This window comes from Muscardinus avellanarius (assembly GCF_963383645.1).
Source record: "Muscardinus avellanarius genome assembly, chromosome: 9".
In the NCBI taxonomy this organism is placed as follows: Eukaryota; Metazoa; Chordata; class Mammalia; order Rodentia; family Gliridae; genus Muscardinus; species Muscardinus avellanarius.
The window spans coordinates 113,460,511-113,476,399 of NC_137795.1; the positions used below are offsets into that span (position 1 = coordinate 113,460,511).

The 15,889-nt window shown below is 45.8% G+C and overlaps 1 protein-coding gene across 3 annotated transcripts in view; it reads right to left on the reverse strand.

Moving 5' to 3' along the window:
• Nucleotides 1-15,610, reverse strand: part of LMBR1 (limb development membrane protein 1) — a gene marked incomplete at both ends in the record, with an annotated part of 138,912 nt that extends 123,302 nt beyond the window's left edge. For 2 of the 3 annotated variants that reach the window (XM_080701132.1, XM_080701131.1), the window contains one exon: nucleotides 15,535-15,600. In XM_080701132.1, the coding sequence (XP_080557258.1) occupies nucleotides 15,535-15,600 (66 nt within the window). Of the gene's footprint in view, nucleotides 1-15,534 lie in introns of all 3 variants that reach the window. The other variant, XM_080701133.1, reaches the window with a different exon arrangement.
• Nucleotides 15,611-15,889: the final 279 nt, after the last annotated feature.

Genomic DNA, 15,889 nt, shown 5'->3' on the forward strand with positions numbered 1-15,889 from the left:
CGCTGGGTTCAATCCCAAGCACCAAAACTAAGAAGGAAGAGGAGGAGGAGGAAGAGAAAGGGAGAGAAGAAAAGAGAAAGGGAGAGGGAAAACAAACCAGACCCAGTAATATGCTGCCTACAAGAAACCCACTTCACTTGGAAAGGTGTATTTGCACTGAAAAACAGGGAGGGAGAAATAATTACTGACGAAAGGAATGCAAAAGCAAGAGTAGCCATACTGATATTAGACAAAAAATTTAAGTAAGAAAATACTATTTCAGGAGACAAAAACGTTCACTATGTACTGATGAGGAGATCAGAGAGAATAACAACTGTAAACATATATGTGCCCAATGCCGATGTGCCCGATTCTATAACACAAGTATCATTAGATCTAAAAGGGACAGGTGTCAGTATAATTACTCTGGGATTTCAACACCGCCACTTTCATCAATTAATAGATGATCTAGACTGAAAAGAAAAAACAAAGCAACAACAATAAAGAAACACTGGAGTTAAATTATACTACAGACCACATAAATCTAACAGATATTTATAGAACATTTTGTCCAACAGCTACAGAATATATATTCTTCTCATTAGCACATACAAATTCCCTATGATAGACCAATTGTTAGGCCATCAAGCATATCTGAAAAAAAATTTTAATCACAATCATAGCATGTATGTTAATCTGGCCACAACGGAATAAAACCAAAAACTGCCAAGAGGAACTTTAGAAGGTGTGCCCAAACATGAAAACAACGTAGTCTTAAACAACCAATGGGTCAAGGATGGAACCAAGGAAGAATGGAGCAGAAGGGTGCTGGGGCATGAACCAGGGGTCTTCTATCAACGAGCTACACCCCACAACATTTTTTTATTTTGAAACAGGGTCTCATTAAGTTATCATGTCCTGAGCTCCTTCTGATTCAGTCTCTCAAGTACTGGTATTAGAGATGTGTTATCACACCCAACCTAAGACAGAAATTTAAAAATTTCTTGAAACAAATGAAAACAATATAACATACCAAAACCTATGGGGTCCAACAAAGACAATAAAAAAAGAAAAATTTATAACAATAGATGACTGCACTAAAAATTTATAACAATAGATGACTGCACTAAAAAGAAAGAGAGATTTCAAGTAAAATAAAAACCTAACATTGTAACTCAAGAAACTAGTAAAGCAAAACAAATCAAACCCAAAATTAGCAAAAGAAAAAAAAAAAACAAAGAACAGAGCAGAAATAAATGAAATACAGGAAAACACACATGCATCTAAACAAGAGAAAAGAGAAGATCTAAATGAGTAAATGCAAAGATAAAAATGAAAGACACTATAACCAATACCACAAAAAAATAAGGATTAGTTGAGAGTATTATGAACAACCATATACCAACAAATTGAAAACCTAGATGGATAAATTTTGGACACAAAACCTACCAAAGATGAACAATGAGAACATGGAAAACCAGAAAATAACTGCAGTGAGTAACAATTTCAATCAGTGATAAAGTCTCCCAAGAATGAGAAAGCTCAGGGCCGGATGGCATCACTGTTGCATTTTACCAAACCTTAGAAAAGAACTACTGCTGATTCTTGTCAAACATTCCAAAGAACTCAGAGTCAGGGAAGGCTCCCAGACTCTCCCATCTGGAGAGTTTGGTAAGCTGACCAGAAACAACAAAGTACACTCGAAGCAAGAGCTTTCTCTACCTAACAACAACCAACCACAAATCAAAATGTCGCTCACATCAGCAACAACACCTATAAAGCAAGACTAAGGAACAAGCACTATATGCAGAAAACTACAAAGCTTTGCAGGAGGACATGAAGCAATCCAACAATTTATTCAGATGCTCCACATTCCTGGAACAAAAGAAAACATACCATGAAATCATCAACTCCTTCAAAATTAATATGTACAACTTATGTGCAACTTGAATAGCTCATTTAGAATTAAATAAAAATTATCCTGAAGTTCATATGAAAGACTGTCTGAATTTCTAACTTTAAAAGGAAGAGAAGCCAGGCGTGGTGGTGCACCCTTGTAATCCCTGCAACTTGGGAGCCGGAGACAGAAGGACTGCGCAGACTTGAAGCCAGCCTCAGCTGGCTTAAGAGACCCTGTCTCCAAATAAAACATAAAATAGGTCTGGGAGTGTAGCCCAGAGGTAGAAGACCCCTGGGTTCCATCCCCAGTAGTACCAAAAAAAGAAAGGGGGGGAACACCTAGAAAATTATGAAAAATGAAAGAGCCTTGCCTTACCAGAAAGCAAATACTCGGTATAATCATTATTATAGAAGTGTGTACCCTAAGCCGGGCGTGGTGGCGCATGCTTGTAATCCCAGCATTCGGGAGGCTGAGACCAGAGGATCGCGGTTCACAGACAGCCTCAGCTACTTAGTGAGGCCCTCTGAAATTCAGTGAGACCCCGTTTCAAAATGAAGAATAAGCCGGGCGTGGTGGCGCACGCTTGTAATCCCCGCGCTTGGGAGGCAGAGACAGGAGGATCGCGCAGGTTCGAAGCCAGGTGCGTGTGCTGGCTTAAGAGACCCTGTTTCCAAATAAAAATACAAAATAGGTGTCTGGGAGTGTAGCCCGGAGGTAGAAGGGCTTCCAGGAACCCCAGTACCACAAAAAAAAAAAAAGAAGAATAAAAAATAGGGCAGGGGGTGTAGCTCAGAGGTCAAATGCCCCTGGATTCTATCCCCAGACCCGCAAGAAAAAAAAAAAGTGTATACCAATGTTTCAGGGATTGACAAAAGAAAACAAACATAAGAGTCCAAATATATCCTAGTACTCGAGGATTCAATATACAACAACAGTATTTTCAGTGTGAAAAATGACTTAAAGCCAGGCATGGTGGCACTTGTAAGCCCAGCATATGGGAGGCTGAGACAGGAGACAGGAGGATCGCAGTTCACGGACAGCTTCAGCTACTTAGTGAGGTCCATTGCAACTCAGTGAGACCTTGTTTCAAAATAAAGAGTAAAAATATAAGGTTGGGAGTGTAGCTCAGAGTTCAAATGCCCTGGGTTCCATCCTCAGTATGGCAAAAAAAAAGGCTTATTTAATAAATTGTGTTTATCACTATTCTGTAAGAAAATATAAAATTGAACTCTTAGAGTAAGTAGGCTAGGCAGATATGAACCAAGAGGAGGGTAAAGGAAATCTGGGCTCCACCCCTCGGTGGCACACATTTAATTGTTACTCGGCCCAAGGATTGCCCAGGGACCATCTAGGGACCACCTTGCTGTCAACTCCCTGACAATCTACAGAAAATGGATAAATCAGCCCCCAGGAATACAGCATACTAGGGCATGCACAGCCACTGAGCACTCTGCCCTCTAATCATCTCTGGGATCATTAGAGTATCATTTACATGTGGTTTGTATCCCTCCTCCTCTGTGCTGATACAGTGATGGGGAAAAGTGCAACATAAGGAAATGGTGCAGGTACTCTAGACTTTGGCAGAAAACTAATGTAACGTCACAAATAAATATTCACTCCCAGGGAGGATCCAGATTGGCCATAAAAACCCACAACACAGAAGGCGTCAGGCGACCCACCCCACCTTGGGACAGCTCACTCAGCTTTCTCTAAAATGTGCTTGAATCCCAGTACTTGGGAGGCTGAGACAGGAGGGTCATTGTTTGCAGCCACAAGGCTCCCTGCAATTTAGTGAGACCTGTTTCAAAAGTAAAACAGGGCTAGGGGGTGTAGCTCAAAGCTAGGGGGCCTCTGGGTTCAATCCCCAGTACCCCAAAAAAATAGAGTGTACTTTCCTTTCATAAAATAAATCTGTTGTGCTTTCTAACTCTATCTCCTGGCTAAAACCTTTTTTCCCCCTCTGTGGTACTGGTGATTGGACCTATGGAGAGTCTCCCTCTGAGGTATATCCTCAGCCCTTTTCATTCTTTTAATTTTGAAACAGAATCTCACAAAGTTGCTAAGGGTATAGCTAAATTACTACATGCTAGTCTGGAACTCACAATACTCCTAGTACTGGAATTTATTTATTTATACATGCATGCATGCATGCTAGAAATTGTACTCAAGAGCATTCTACAACCCCAGGGCTGTTTTACTTTTCACTTGGAAACAGGGTTTCAGAGTTGCGGAGGCTGGCCCGCAGCCTGTGACCCTCCTGTCTCAGCCTCCCAAGCACTGGGATCCCCGTGTGCAGGCACCCAGCTAAAGCCTTTGTTAGAAAGACATGAACGGAGGCACTTCCACCTTGAAACAGGCTCTCCACGTCAAACATACGGAACCACCTTCCAGGGAGACTGGAGAACAAAGACTGTCTAGAAGATTTAGCCTGTGCAGGCATCACACATGCACTGAGGCCGCTCCTCCTACTGATGACCACCCGAGGAGATGGCACGGCAGGCCCCAAGAAGGAGCCACAGCTCAGAACTCCAGGGACAGAGACAGCGGAAGAGCCTTGCACACAGAAACAGCAAACACTTACTGAGACAAAGTGGGTCACATAAATTCAGAGCATAAAACAATGCTATACATTTCAGAGTGGTGAAATTTCAAACTATTTTTACACTTTTATCTTCTTTCTTGTAATTGTTTGAATTCAGTTACTATCAGTTTGGAATTTATTATATAATTGCAGTAATAATAGCATTAAAGAATAATGCTATTTTCTTTTCTTTTTTGTGGTACTGGGGGTAGAACACAGGGGCTTTCTACCTCCAGGCTATACTCCCAGACCGATTTTATACGTTATTTGGAAACAGGGTCTCACTAAGTTGAAGTAGCTGAGGCTGGTTTTGAACCTACATGATCCTCCTGTCTCAGCCTCCCAAGTACTGGGATTACAAGTATACACCACCATGCCTGGCTAATGCTATTTTTCAATATGAATAAAACTTAATTCCAATAACCCTGCTAGAAAACAAAATGGTAGTGTATTATATACCCCTTGATTCAATAATCTTACTCTTGGGATTCATATTACAATAACTGCAAAAAGAAATCTATATGCTTCAAATTTTTCATTGCAGCATCATCTTTTGTGGAAAATAAAAGAAATCATGCTTCTATTGTTAAGCAATTAAGTTAGCATCACTACTATAATTAATAATAGCAGCCACCATAGAGAACTAAAGAACAGGAAAGCATCTGTCGACCACACCTTTGGGCATAAGTTGGTAAAAAGAGCAATAAGCCGGGCGTGGTGGCGCACGCTTGTAATCCCCACGCTTGGGAGGCTGAGACAGGAGGATCGCACAGGTTCACAGCCAGCCTCAGCTACTTAGTGAGACCCTGTTTCCAAATAAAAATTATAAAATAGGGCTGAGGGTATAGCCCGGAAGTAGAAAGCCCCTGGGTTCCATCCCCAGTACCATACACAAAAAAAAGAGCAATAAAAGATTGACATCTGTGTCCTAGAAAGGTAACCAAGAAAACACAAAGACTAATTAACAATGGGAGGGGCAGTAGTATAACTATTCACTGCAGTGACATAAATCCTCACTATCAGAAACCTAACAGCAAGCCTGCTGTGCTGTGAGGCCGGTGCCGGGGCCAGCGAGGCTAGGATCGGCGCCTGCCATGCAGTAAGGCTGGTGCTGGGGCCAGCAAGGCCGGGATTGGAGCCTGCCGTGCCGTGAGGCTGGTGCCAGGACCAGAGAAGTCGGAATCAGAGCGTGCCATGTGGCAAGGCCAGTGCTAGGGCCAGCAAGGCTGGGATCGGAGCCTGCCATAAGGTAAGGCCGGTACTGGGGCATCTGAGGCCTGGATCAGAGCCTGCCAGATGCTGAGGGCCCGTGCTGGGGCCAGCGAAGCTGGCACCGGAGCCTGCCGTGAGGTGAGGCCGGTCCCGGGGTGTTAGAGAATGAGAGAGTGGGATCAGAGCCTGCAATGCGGCAGCCACAGGGAAATATCACAATTTTTTTTAAAAATCAGATGCTTTCCCCAATATGCAAAAACTAGAAAGAAATGGTAATAGGAGGAAATCTAGTTGAAGAAAGGGCCCTATGGAGGAGCAATTAAGGTGACCTATCAGAGGGGATGGGAGGGGGGAAGATAGAATCTCTATAAAGTTCATGATATACTTGAACAAATATATCAAAGTCAATCACTAAATCAAGCATGGGATCAAGGGAGGGGGAGGGAATGGGATGGGGACTGGATAAAGGCTAATTGGGTGATGTGTGCTTGGATATCCTCACAAGTCTTGTATTCCATTGATATGTTTGACTATAATGCACCAATACAAATATATTTTTATTTTTTTAGGTTTTTTTTTTTTTTTTTTTTTTTTTTTTTGGTGGTACTGGGAATGGAACCCAGGGGCCTTCTACCTCTGGGCTACACTTTCAGACCTATTTTATGTTTTATTTGGAAACAGGGTCTCTTAAACCAGCTGAGGCTGGCTTCGAACCTGTGCGATCCTCCTGTCTCAGCCTCCCAAGCGCAGGGATTACAAGCGTGCACCACCACGCCCGGCTCTACAAATATATTTTTTAAAAAGAAAAAAAAAGAAACCTAACAGCAAAATCTTCAATGGCTTGTGCTGGGAAGTCAATATATATTGTTAAAGGCTGCTAACCGATTGGCTACTTAAGACAGCCAGCCAGTCTGAACGTCTAACATTCTGGAAGACGACTGGTCAACTCAAGAGTACATGAGCTAAAATGGAAGACTGAGGTCAACCAAGAGAGAGGCGAGCTAAGTGGGCGACCAGGGAGGTCCCAGGAGTGGAGCACACAGACGCACGCAGCTAGAGGACACCTGAGTTAGCTGCAAAGTGCAAAGGGGCGACTTCTAAGTAACTTGCTGCTTCCGGAGAAAAGACTGTCTCCATCCTCACACTGGAAGACCCCTGAGAGAACTGAGATCCCAGGGCAAACTGATCAGCGAGGGCTAGAGAGAGGTGGACAATCAGAGCCCACCTGGAACAAGAGCCTGCTCCCAGCCTGCCGCTCCACCACTCCACTGACACGGGACGGCTGCAGGGCGGCCGGCGCGGACGGGCAGTTATAGTTTTCCTACACTGACAGAAACGTGAAGTGGTGCCACAACTTTAGAAACAGGTTGCAGTTCCTCAAAAGACTCAACATAGAGCTGTCCTATGACCCACCGTGTCCACTTCTCTCTCTACATATATATGCCCAAGGGAAATGAAACCAGATGTCCATTCAAAAACCTGTACACAAATGATTACAAAGGATTACATCAAATTCAAAACGTAACACCCCAGAGGGCCATCAACTGACAGGTGAATAAACGAAACGACACATCCAAAGAGCAGAATACCATTTGGCCACACAGAAAATGAAGCACTCGGCGGCCGGTGGCCAATGGCGGCAATCCCAGTACCTGGAGGCTGAGACGGATCAGCAAGCTTGAGGCCAGCCTGGCAACTTAGCACACTGTCTCAAAATAAAAATAAAAAGGACTAAGGGCGTAACTCGGTGGCAGAGCAGCCCTGTTCAATCCCCAGAACCAAAAGAATGAAGTATTTGCTGGGCGTGGTGGCACACGCTTGTGATCCCCGCGCTTGGGAGGCAGAGACCAGAGGATCGCACAGGTTCGAAGCCAGCCGCGCGCGCTGGAGACCGTTTCCAAATAAAAATGTAAAATAGGTCTGGGAGTGTAGCCCGGTGGTAGAAGGGCTTCCAGGAACCCCAGTACCACCAAAAACAAACAAACAAAAAAAAAGAATGAAGTATTAATATATACTACAACTTGGCTGAATGTTAAAAATATCATGCAGCTGGGCGTGGTGGCGCACGCTTGTAATCCCCACGCTTGGGAGGCTGAGACAGGAGGATCGCACAGGTTCGAAGCCAGCCTCAGCTACTTAGTGAGGCTCTCAGCAACTTAGTGAGACCCTGTTTCCAAATAAAATATAAAATGGGTCTGGGAGTGTAGCCCGGAGGAGAAAGCCCCTGGGTTCCACCCCCAGTACCACCAAAAAATATACATAAATCACGCTAATTCAGGAAGGTTACAAGTCTGAGGTTACCTCAGCAAGCAGTGATACTCTCATCAACCTAGCAAGATTCTGTTTCAAAGAATAAAAATAAAATAGAACTGGGGGTATAGCTCAGAGGTAGAATGCCTCTGGGTTCAATCCCCAGTATCATGTGTGTGTATGTGTATGTATATATAATATTATACTATTATATATATCATGTACCTATGTATACTTATATAATGCTAATAAGAATCTAGACATGAAAACTACACATCGCATAATTCAACTTATACAGAGTATTCAGAATGGTCTAGTCTCATGAAAAGCAGACGGTGGTTGGCAGGGTAAGAGGAGAATGAGGTGTGAGAAGCAGAGAACGGCTGCTGGGCTCAAAGTCTGTCTCTGAGATCGTGAGGTGGCTGTGCTAAGAGCCGCCCACTGCAAGAACACTGTAACTGCGGAGCTGCCGTGCGGATGCTCAGAACATCAACGAAGCCGCTTGAGGAGACTGAAACGACACCGAGTTGTTTGTTTTGAGGCACCAGGAACTGAACCCAGGGGCATTCCACCTTCAGGATACCCCCCAGCCCTGGTTTTTATTCTTCATTTAGAAGCAAGGTCTCACTAAGTTGTGGAGGGCCTAAGTAGCCGAGGCTGGCCACGAACCCACGATCCTCCTGTCTCAGCCTCCCATGTACTGGGATTACAAGCGTGCGCCACCACGCCCCGCTACAAAGTATGTTTTCTGACCACAAAAGAGTGAAAATAGGGATCAAGAGCAGAGGAAAAACTGGAAAATTCACAAATATGTGGAAATTATTTGGGAAAGGGAGCACCAGCAACTGTACCCAGGGTCATTCTACCTCCAAGCTACACCCCCAGCCTTTTTTTATTTTAAAGCATGGTCTCAGTAAGTTACTGGGGGTCTTGCTAAATTGCTGAGATTGGCCTGAAATCTTCAGTCCTCCTGTCTCAGCCTCCCAAGTGTTGAGATTATAAACATGTGCCTGGCTATGTAATTTTTTTTTTTTCAGTACTGGGGTTGGAACCCAGGGGCATTCTACCTTCGAGCTACACCCCTAGCCCTATTTTTTATTCTTTATTTTGAAACAGGGTCTCACTGAGTTGCAGTGGACCTAAGTAGTTGATGCTGTCCGTGAACCACAATCCTCCTATCTCAGCCCCCTAAATGCTGGGGTTACAAGCATGAAAATTTTAAAACACACTGTTGAACAACCATTGGGCAGAGAAGAAATCAAAAGGGTAATGAGAAAATACCTCAAGACAAATACTACAACATACCAAAACTTAAGGATGCATCAAAAGTAGTACTGAGAGGGTAAAAGTTAAAAAAAAAAATTAGAGCAAAAATAAAAGACGCTGGGTATGGTGGTACATGCCTATAATCCCAGTACTCAGGAGGCTAAGACAGAAGACCACAGGTTCAAGGCCAGCCTGAGCAATTTAGTGAGCTCCTCAGCAACTTAACAAAACCCTGCTTCAGATTTTAAAAAGAAAAAAAGAAAACTGCTGAGAAAGTAGCTTGGAGGCAGAACGACCTCCTTCAATCCCCAGAATAAAACAAAAAAAATTAGGCCGGGCATGGTGGCACACGCTTGTAATCCCCGCGCTTAGGAGGCAGAGACAGGAGGATCGTGCAGGTTTGAGGCCAGCATGCTGGCTTAAGAGACCCTGTTTCCAATTTAAAAAAAAAAAAAATACACACACACACACACACACACACACACACACACACACACACACACACACATATGAGTGTAGCCCGGAGAAAGGTTTCCAGGAACCCCAGTACCATCAAAAAAAAAAAAAAAATCAGTAATCAAAAACCTCCCAACATGCTGGGCATGGTGGCACACGCTTGTAATCTCAGTATTTGAGAGGCTGAGACAGGAGGATTGCAGGTTCATGGCCAGCCTCAGCAACTTAGTGAGGCCCTCTGCAACTCAGTGAGACCCTGCTTCAAAATAAAGAATAAAAAATAAGGCTCGGGGTGTAGATCGGAGGTAGAATGCACCTGGGTTCCATCTCCAGTACTGCAAAAAATATCTATAAAACAAAAATTTTAAAAATAGTATAAAAAGAAGGTTAGAGATGGAACTCAGAGGTAGACTGCCCCTGGGTTTAAAACACACACACACACACACACACACACACACACACACACACACACACACACACACCTTCCAACAGAGAAAAGCTCAGGATCACATGGCTGGCTTTCCTGATGAATGCTGCCAAGCACTTAAGGAATAATAACCACAGCCGGGCGTGGTGGCTCACTCTTGTAATCCCAGTACTTGGGAGGCCGAGTCAGGAAGGATCGCAGATTCACAGCTGACCTCAGCTACTTAGTGAGGCCGTCCAAAACTTAGTGAGATCCTCTTTCAAAATAAAGAGTAAAAAATAGGGCTGCAGGTGTAGCACAGAGGTAGAACACCCCTGGGTTCAATCACTAATTGTCTCAAATCTTCCAAAATTAAAATGGAGGGAACACTTCCAAACACATTTTATTAGACAAGCATTTCTCTGACACCAAAGCCAAACAAATACACCAGGGGCGGGGGGGGGGGGAGGATATGGGCCAACATCACTGATGAAAAGAGATATAAAAATCCTCAACAAATACTAGCAAACCAAGTCAAACAGCACATAAAAGGATCATAAACCATGACTAGGTGGGATTCATTCCTGGGATGCAAGAATGGTTCAACGTAAAAAGCAATTAATGTGATATATACCACATTAGCAAAATAAAGGATAAACCACATGATCCTCTCAACAGACACATAAAAAGCATTTGAAAAATTTTAGCATTCTTTCTTTTTTTTTCTTTTTTTTTTTTTGCGGGTTTGGGGATGGAACCCAGGGGCATTTGACCTCCAAGATACACCCCCTGCCCTATTTTTTTTTATTCTTTATTTTGAAACCAGGTCTAAGTTGTGAAGGGCCTCACTAAGTAGCTGAGGCTGTCCGCGAACCACAATCCCCTGGTCTCAGCCTCCCGAATGCTGGGATTACAAGCGTGCGCCACCACACCCGGCTAGCATCCTTTCTTTAAAAACTCTCAACAAAGTAGTAATAAAAGGACATGCATGAAAAGGCCACAGTTAATATTATAATCAGTGGTGAAAACCTAAAAGCTTTCCTTAAGATCAGCAACCAGGCAGGGATGTCCACTGTGCTACTTCTATTCAACACACTACGAGACGCCGCAGGAATCAGGCAAGAAAAGGAACGAGGCACCTGCGCAGCAGGAAGGAAGAAGTGCATCACGTGACCTTAGATACAAAACCACAAACACCACCCGGGCGTGGAGGCGCACACTTGTAAGCCCAGCACTCGGAGGCTGGGACAGGAGGCTCGCAGTTCACAGACAGCCTCAGCTACTTAGTGAGGCCTCTGCAACTCAGTGAGACCCTGTTTCCAAATAAAGAATAAAAAAGAGGGTGGGAGGTGTAGTTTGGAGGTAGAATGCCCGAGTCAGTCCTCTGTACCACAAACAAACAAAAAAACCACTAAAGATACCATTTTAAAAACTGTTCATGTAAACAAATTTAGTTGCAGGACATAAAGTCAACACATACCAAAAAAAGATACATTTCAAAACACAACAAAGTATCTGCAAAAGAAATTAGTAAAAGAATCCAATTTACAATAGCACACACCAAAAACAGAATAAAATGTATAGGAATAAGTTTAGCCATGAAAGTGAAAGATTTTATATAAAACCTACAAATCACTGATGAAATTATTAAAGGCACAAAGGAAAGATCTGCACTGTTCACAGGAAGACTTAAATTGTCAAAGCGTCCATACTATCCAAAGCAATCTACAATTCAATCCAATTCCTATTAAAATCCCAATAGCATTTTTACATAAATAGAAAAAATGTTCAAGTTCATATGGACCCACAGAAGACCTTGAAGAGCCAAATCAACCCTAAGAAGGAACACTGGAACATCACACTGTGAGCTCCTATCACGTACACTACATGTCAAAAGCTGCAGTCATCAAAACATGCGGTCCTGGGATAAAGGCCCACATAGAGCGATGGAAAACAGCCAGCCCAGAAATAAACTCCTTACATTAGAATGCGAAGTACACACAATGCTGACGACAGCGTTTCAATGAATGATCCCGGGAAGACTGGAGACTACATGCAAAGGAATGAAAGGGGCCTTTCTCACATCCCTACACGAAATCAGCTCGCAATGGGCTAGACTCGAATGTGTGACCCGAAACCAAAACCAGAGGAAAAAATCACAGCGCTGGTCTTGGCGATGATTCCATGGACACGACACCAAAACAGAAGGCAACAAAAACAAAATTAAAAATGGGAGCACAAAAATTAAAAAGCTTCTGCACAGCAGAGCAATCAACACAGCGAGAAGGCAAGCTATAGAATGGAAGGAAAGCATCTGCAATCCCTATTTCTAATGGAGTGCTGACATCCAAAATGTAAGCACGGTACACGTGTGCCTGGAGTCTCAGCCGCTCAAAGGAGCTGAGGTCACAGCACAGCTTGAACCCAGGAGCTTGAAACGACGGGCCTGGTGAACACAGCAGGGCCCTATCAAGAGGAGAGAAAATACGTACATACACAAGGAATTCCTTAAAAGTAAAAACTAGTAAGCTGGTTCTCAAATGGGCTAAGGACTTAATGGCATTTCTCCAAAAAAGACATAAGCAAACAGGTACAGGGCAATGCAAATCAAAATCACAATGGCATGTCACCTCACACCCATCCTGCTGAGGATGTGGAAAACCCAGAACTCCACCACACTGCTAATAAAATAATAAAAGGCAAAAGAGTGCAGCCTTGTGGAAAACAACTGGGCAGTTCCTCAAAAAAATACTGAATTATATGATCCAGCCAGGCCGTTTCTGGGTACACACAAAAGAAGTGAAAACAGAGCCTGAGACACCTGTACACCCATGATCACACAGCCTTATTCACAACTGTGGAGAGCGGGGACCGCCCAAGGCTGCAGTGACAGGTGAGTGGATACACACGATGTGCTGCATGCCAAACAGAATGCTGTTCAGCCTTAAGGAGGGAAAGCTTAGCACACACTCCAACACGGATGAACCTTGAAAGCATCATGCTAAGTAAACTGCAGATACAAGGACAAATGCTGTGGATGCGACTCATACGAGGTATCTGGAATAGTCAAATTCACCGGGACAGGAAAACATGATGGTTGCCAGCAGCTGGAGCGGGCAGGGTCAGGGGGTTGATGGTTAGTGGATGCAGAGTTCAGCTTGAGATGATGACATTCGGGAGACAGACAGTGGTGGTGGCTGCCCATCAATGTGAATTACTTAATGCTACTGAGATGAACATTTTAAAATGATAAATTGTGTTATACACATGTTATCAGAACTAAAAAAGCAAAACAAAACAAGCTGAATAATTCATTTTTTTAATATAGCCAAAACCCTATGGAAAAAGAAAATTCATTCAAGGAAGAAATGCCAAAGACACTTTCTCTACTGATTCTGTGGAAGATGTTGTCCACTCGACCACCCAGGGGTGCTGGCTGAGGCAAAAAGGGGTGAGGAGGGCCAAAACTAAGAAACTATAATCAGTGCCAAAGCTGAGCTGTTCCCAGGTCAGCAGACAAAGGTAATAAACCTTTGGAACGCCATAACTTGGTCCAAGAGGAATCACATACTAGCTAGTTAATTAAAAATACAGCCAAAGAGCCGGGCATGGTGGCACACGCTTGTAATCCCCGCGCTTGGGAGGCAGAGACAGGAGGATCGCGCAGGTTTGAAGCCAGCCACGCGCACTGGCTTAGGAGACCCTGTTTCCAAATAAAAATGTAAAAATGGGTCTGGGAGTGTAGCCCGGAGGTAGAAAGCCTCTGGGTTCCACCCCCAGTACCACCAAAAAAACAAAACAAACACACACATATATATATATTAATCAAGTGTAACAATGGGAGGCAGAAACTAACTGGGACTTCACAAAAGAAAATTCCAAATGGATAAACATACAAACAGGTGCCCAAATTCATTAACCATTAGGAAATGCAAACTAAAAATCCTTTCTATAATGAATACTATGCTAAAACCAAAAAGGGATGAAAAAACACTTGGTAAAGATGAGGCAACCATGTCACTGAAACTGAACAAAGACTCAGCCCTCACCTGCAGATTTCACACCTGCTCTGCACCCAACTGAAATGCACACACGTGGGCGCCTACAGACATGTCCAAAAACACAGGCAAAACCGACAAAGCCCCCGGCAGCAAAGGCGAAATAAAGGCAAATCGTGCGACTGCCACACAACTACAGAGAATCGTACACACGTACAACGTGGAGGAAATTCACAAACACCGCGGAGTGAAGGCAACTGGACCCCAAAGAGCGCTACTGTAAGCGCCGTTCGTCTGGAGTTCAAAACTAGGCAAAAGCTAGTCCACGGTGTTAGGAGCCAGGGCGCTGGTTACTTTCCGAAGCGACCTGAGCAAAAGGCAAGGGCGAGAGCGTGGGCCTCTGCGGGGCCAGTAAAATTCTGATTCTTAGTCTGGATCCGGGATTACACAGGTATGTTTAAAATGGAATGCACCAAGAGGTGCGCCTGTGATTACATACACCTTCCTGTGCAATGACGCTTCGATGGCTGCGGGGAGCAGGTGCACGGGGATGAACTCAGGAGCTTCAGCCCCTTTTGAGACAAGCGCTCGCTCAACTGCTGAGATTCACTGGGCGTGGCGGCCGCGCTGGCAATCCCAATACTCAGCTACTTAACGAGGCCCACTGCAACTTAATGAGACCCTGTTTCAAAATAAGGAATAAAAAAAACGGGGCTGGGGGTGTTGCTCAGAGGTAGTGTGCCCCTGGGTTGTATCCCCAGTAGTGCTGCTAATAATAATTAATAATAATAATAATAATAATAATAATAATAAATAACAATAATGATAAAACTGCTGAGATTGGCCTTGAAACTTCAAGTACTGGAATTACAGGACCAGCACAAGCCCCTTTGAGGCTTCAATTTATAAAACTAAATAAACAGTACCCATTTAGCTATGTCGAGTTAGCCCAGCTAGTACTTCACACCGCCTTTGAACACAGGTATGGCTGGCGAGCCGACTTCCAATTTTCAAGACCAGTAAGTTCACACGCGCGGGACAATCAACCGAGGCCCGAGGCTTCGCCTCAAACCACCAGGGTGGGAGAGCCGCTGAGGAGAGGCGGGGCGGCACGCCGCGAGACGAGGCCGCTCCCCGCGGGACGCGCCGCGGTCCCGGGCACCTGCCGGGCAGGGCGCCGCGGAGGCCCGGCCCTGGCGCCCTCCGCCCGGGCGGCGCGGGCGCGCACAGGTGGCCGCTCGGGCCGCGGCGTGCGGTGCGCGTGCGGGCAGGTGTGCAGGCGTGCAGGCGTGCGGTGCGCGTGCGGGCAGGTGTGCAGGCGTGCAGGCGTGCGGTGCGCGTGCGGGCAGGTGTGCAGGCGTGCGGTGCGCGTGCGGGCAGGGGCGCCGCGGGCGCCGGCGCCGGGGCCCGGGCGGAGCGAGCGGGCTGGGGGCCGGGGCGGCGCGGCGCGGCGCGGCGCGGCGGGGCAGGCAGGCGGCGCACGCACCGTGGACTCCCGCACTTGGCTGTGGAAGTGCTGCTCCCGCGCCGACACCTCGTCCTGCCCCTCCATCCTCGCTCATGCCGGCCGCCGGGGACGCGCTCGGGCTGCGGCTCGGCTCGGAGCGCGCGCGGCGGGGCGGGGCCTCGCGTCACGCGGAGGGCGACGCGCGTCAGAGGAGCGCGCCTCGGCGCTCGCGAGCCGGGCCTGCCGGGGAGGGCGGGGCCTGCCGGGGAGGGCGGGGCCTGCCGGGGAGGGCGGGGCCTGCCGGGGAGGGCGGGGCTGTCCGCGAGGGGCGGGGCCTGTCGGGGCGGGGCCTGTCGGGGAGGCCGGGGCTGGACTGAGGGGCGGGGCCTTCCGG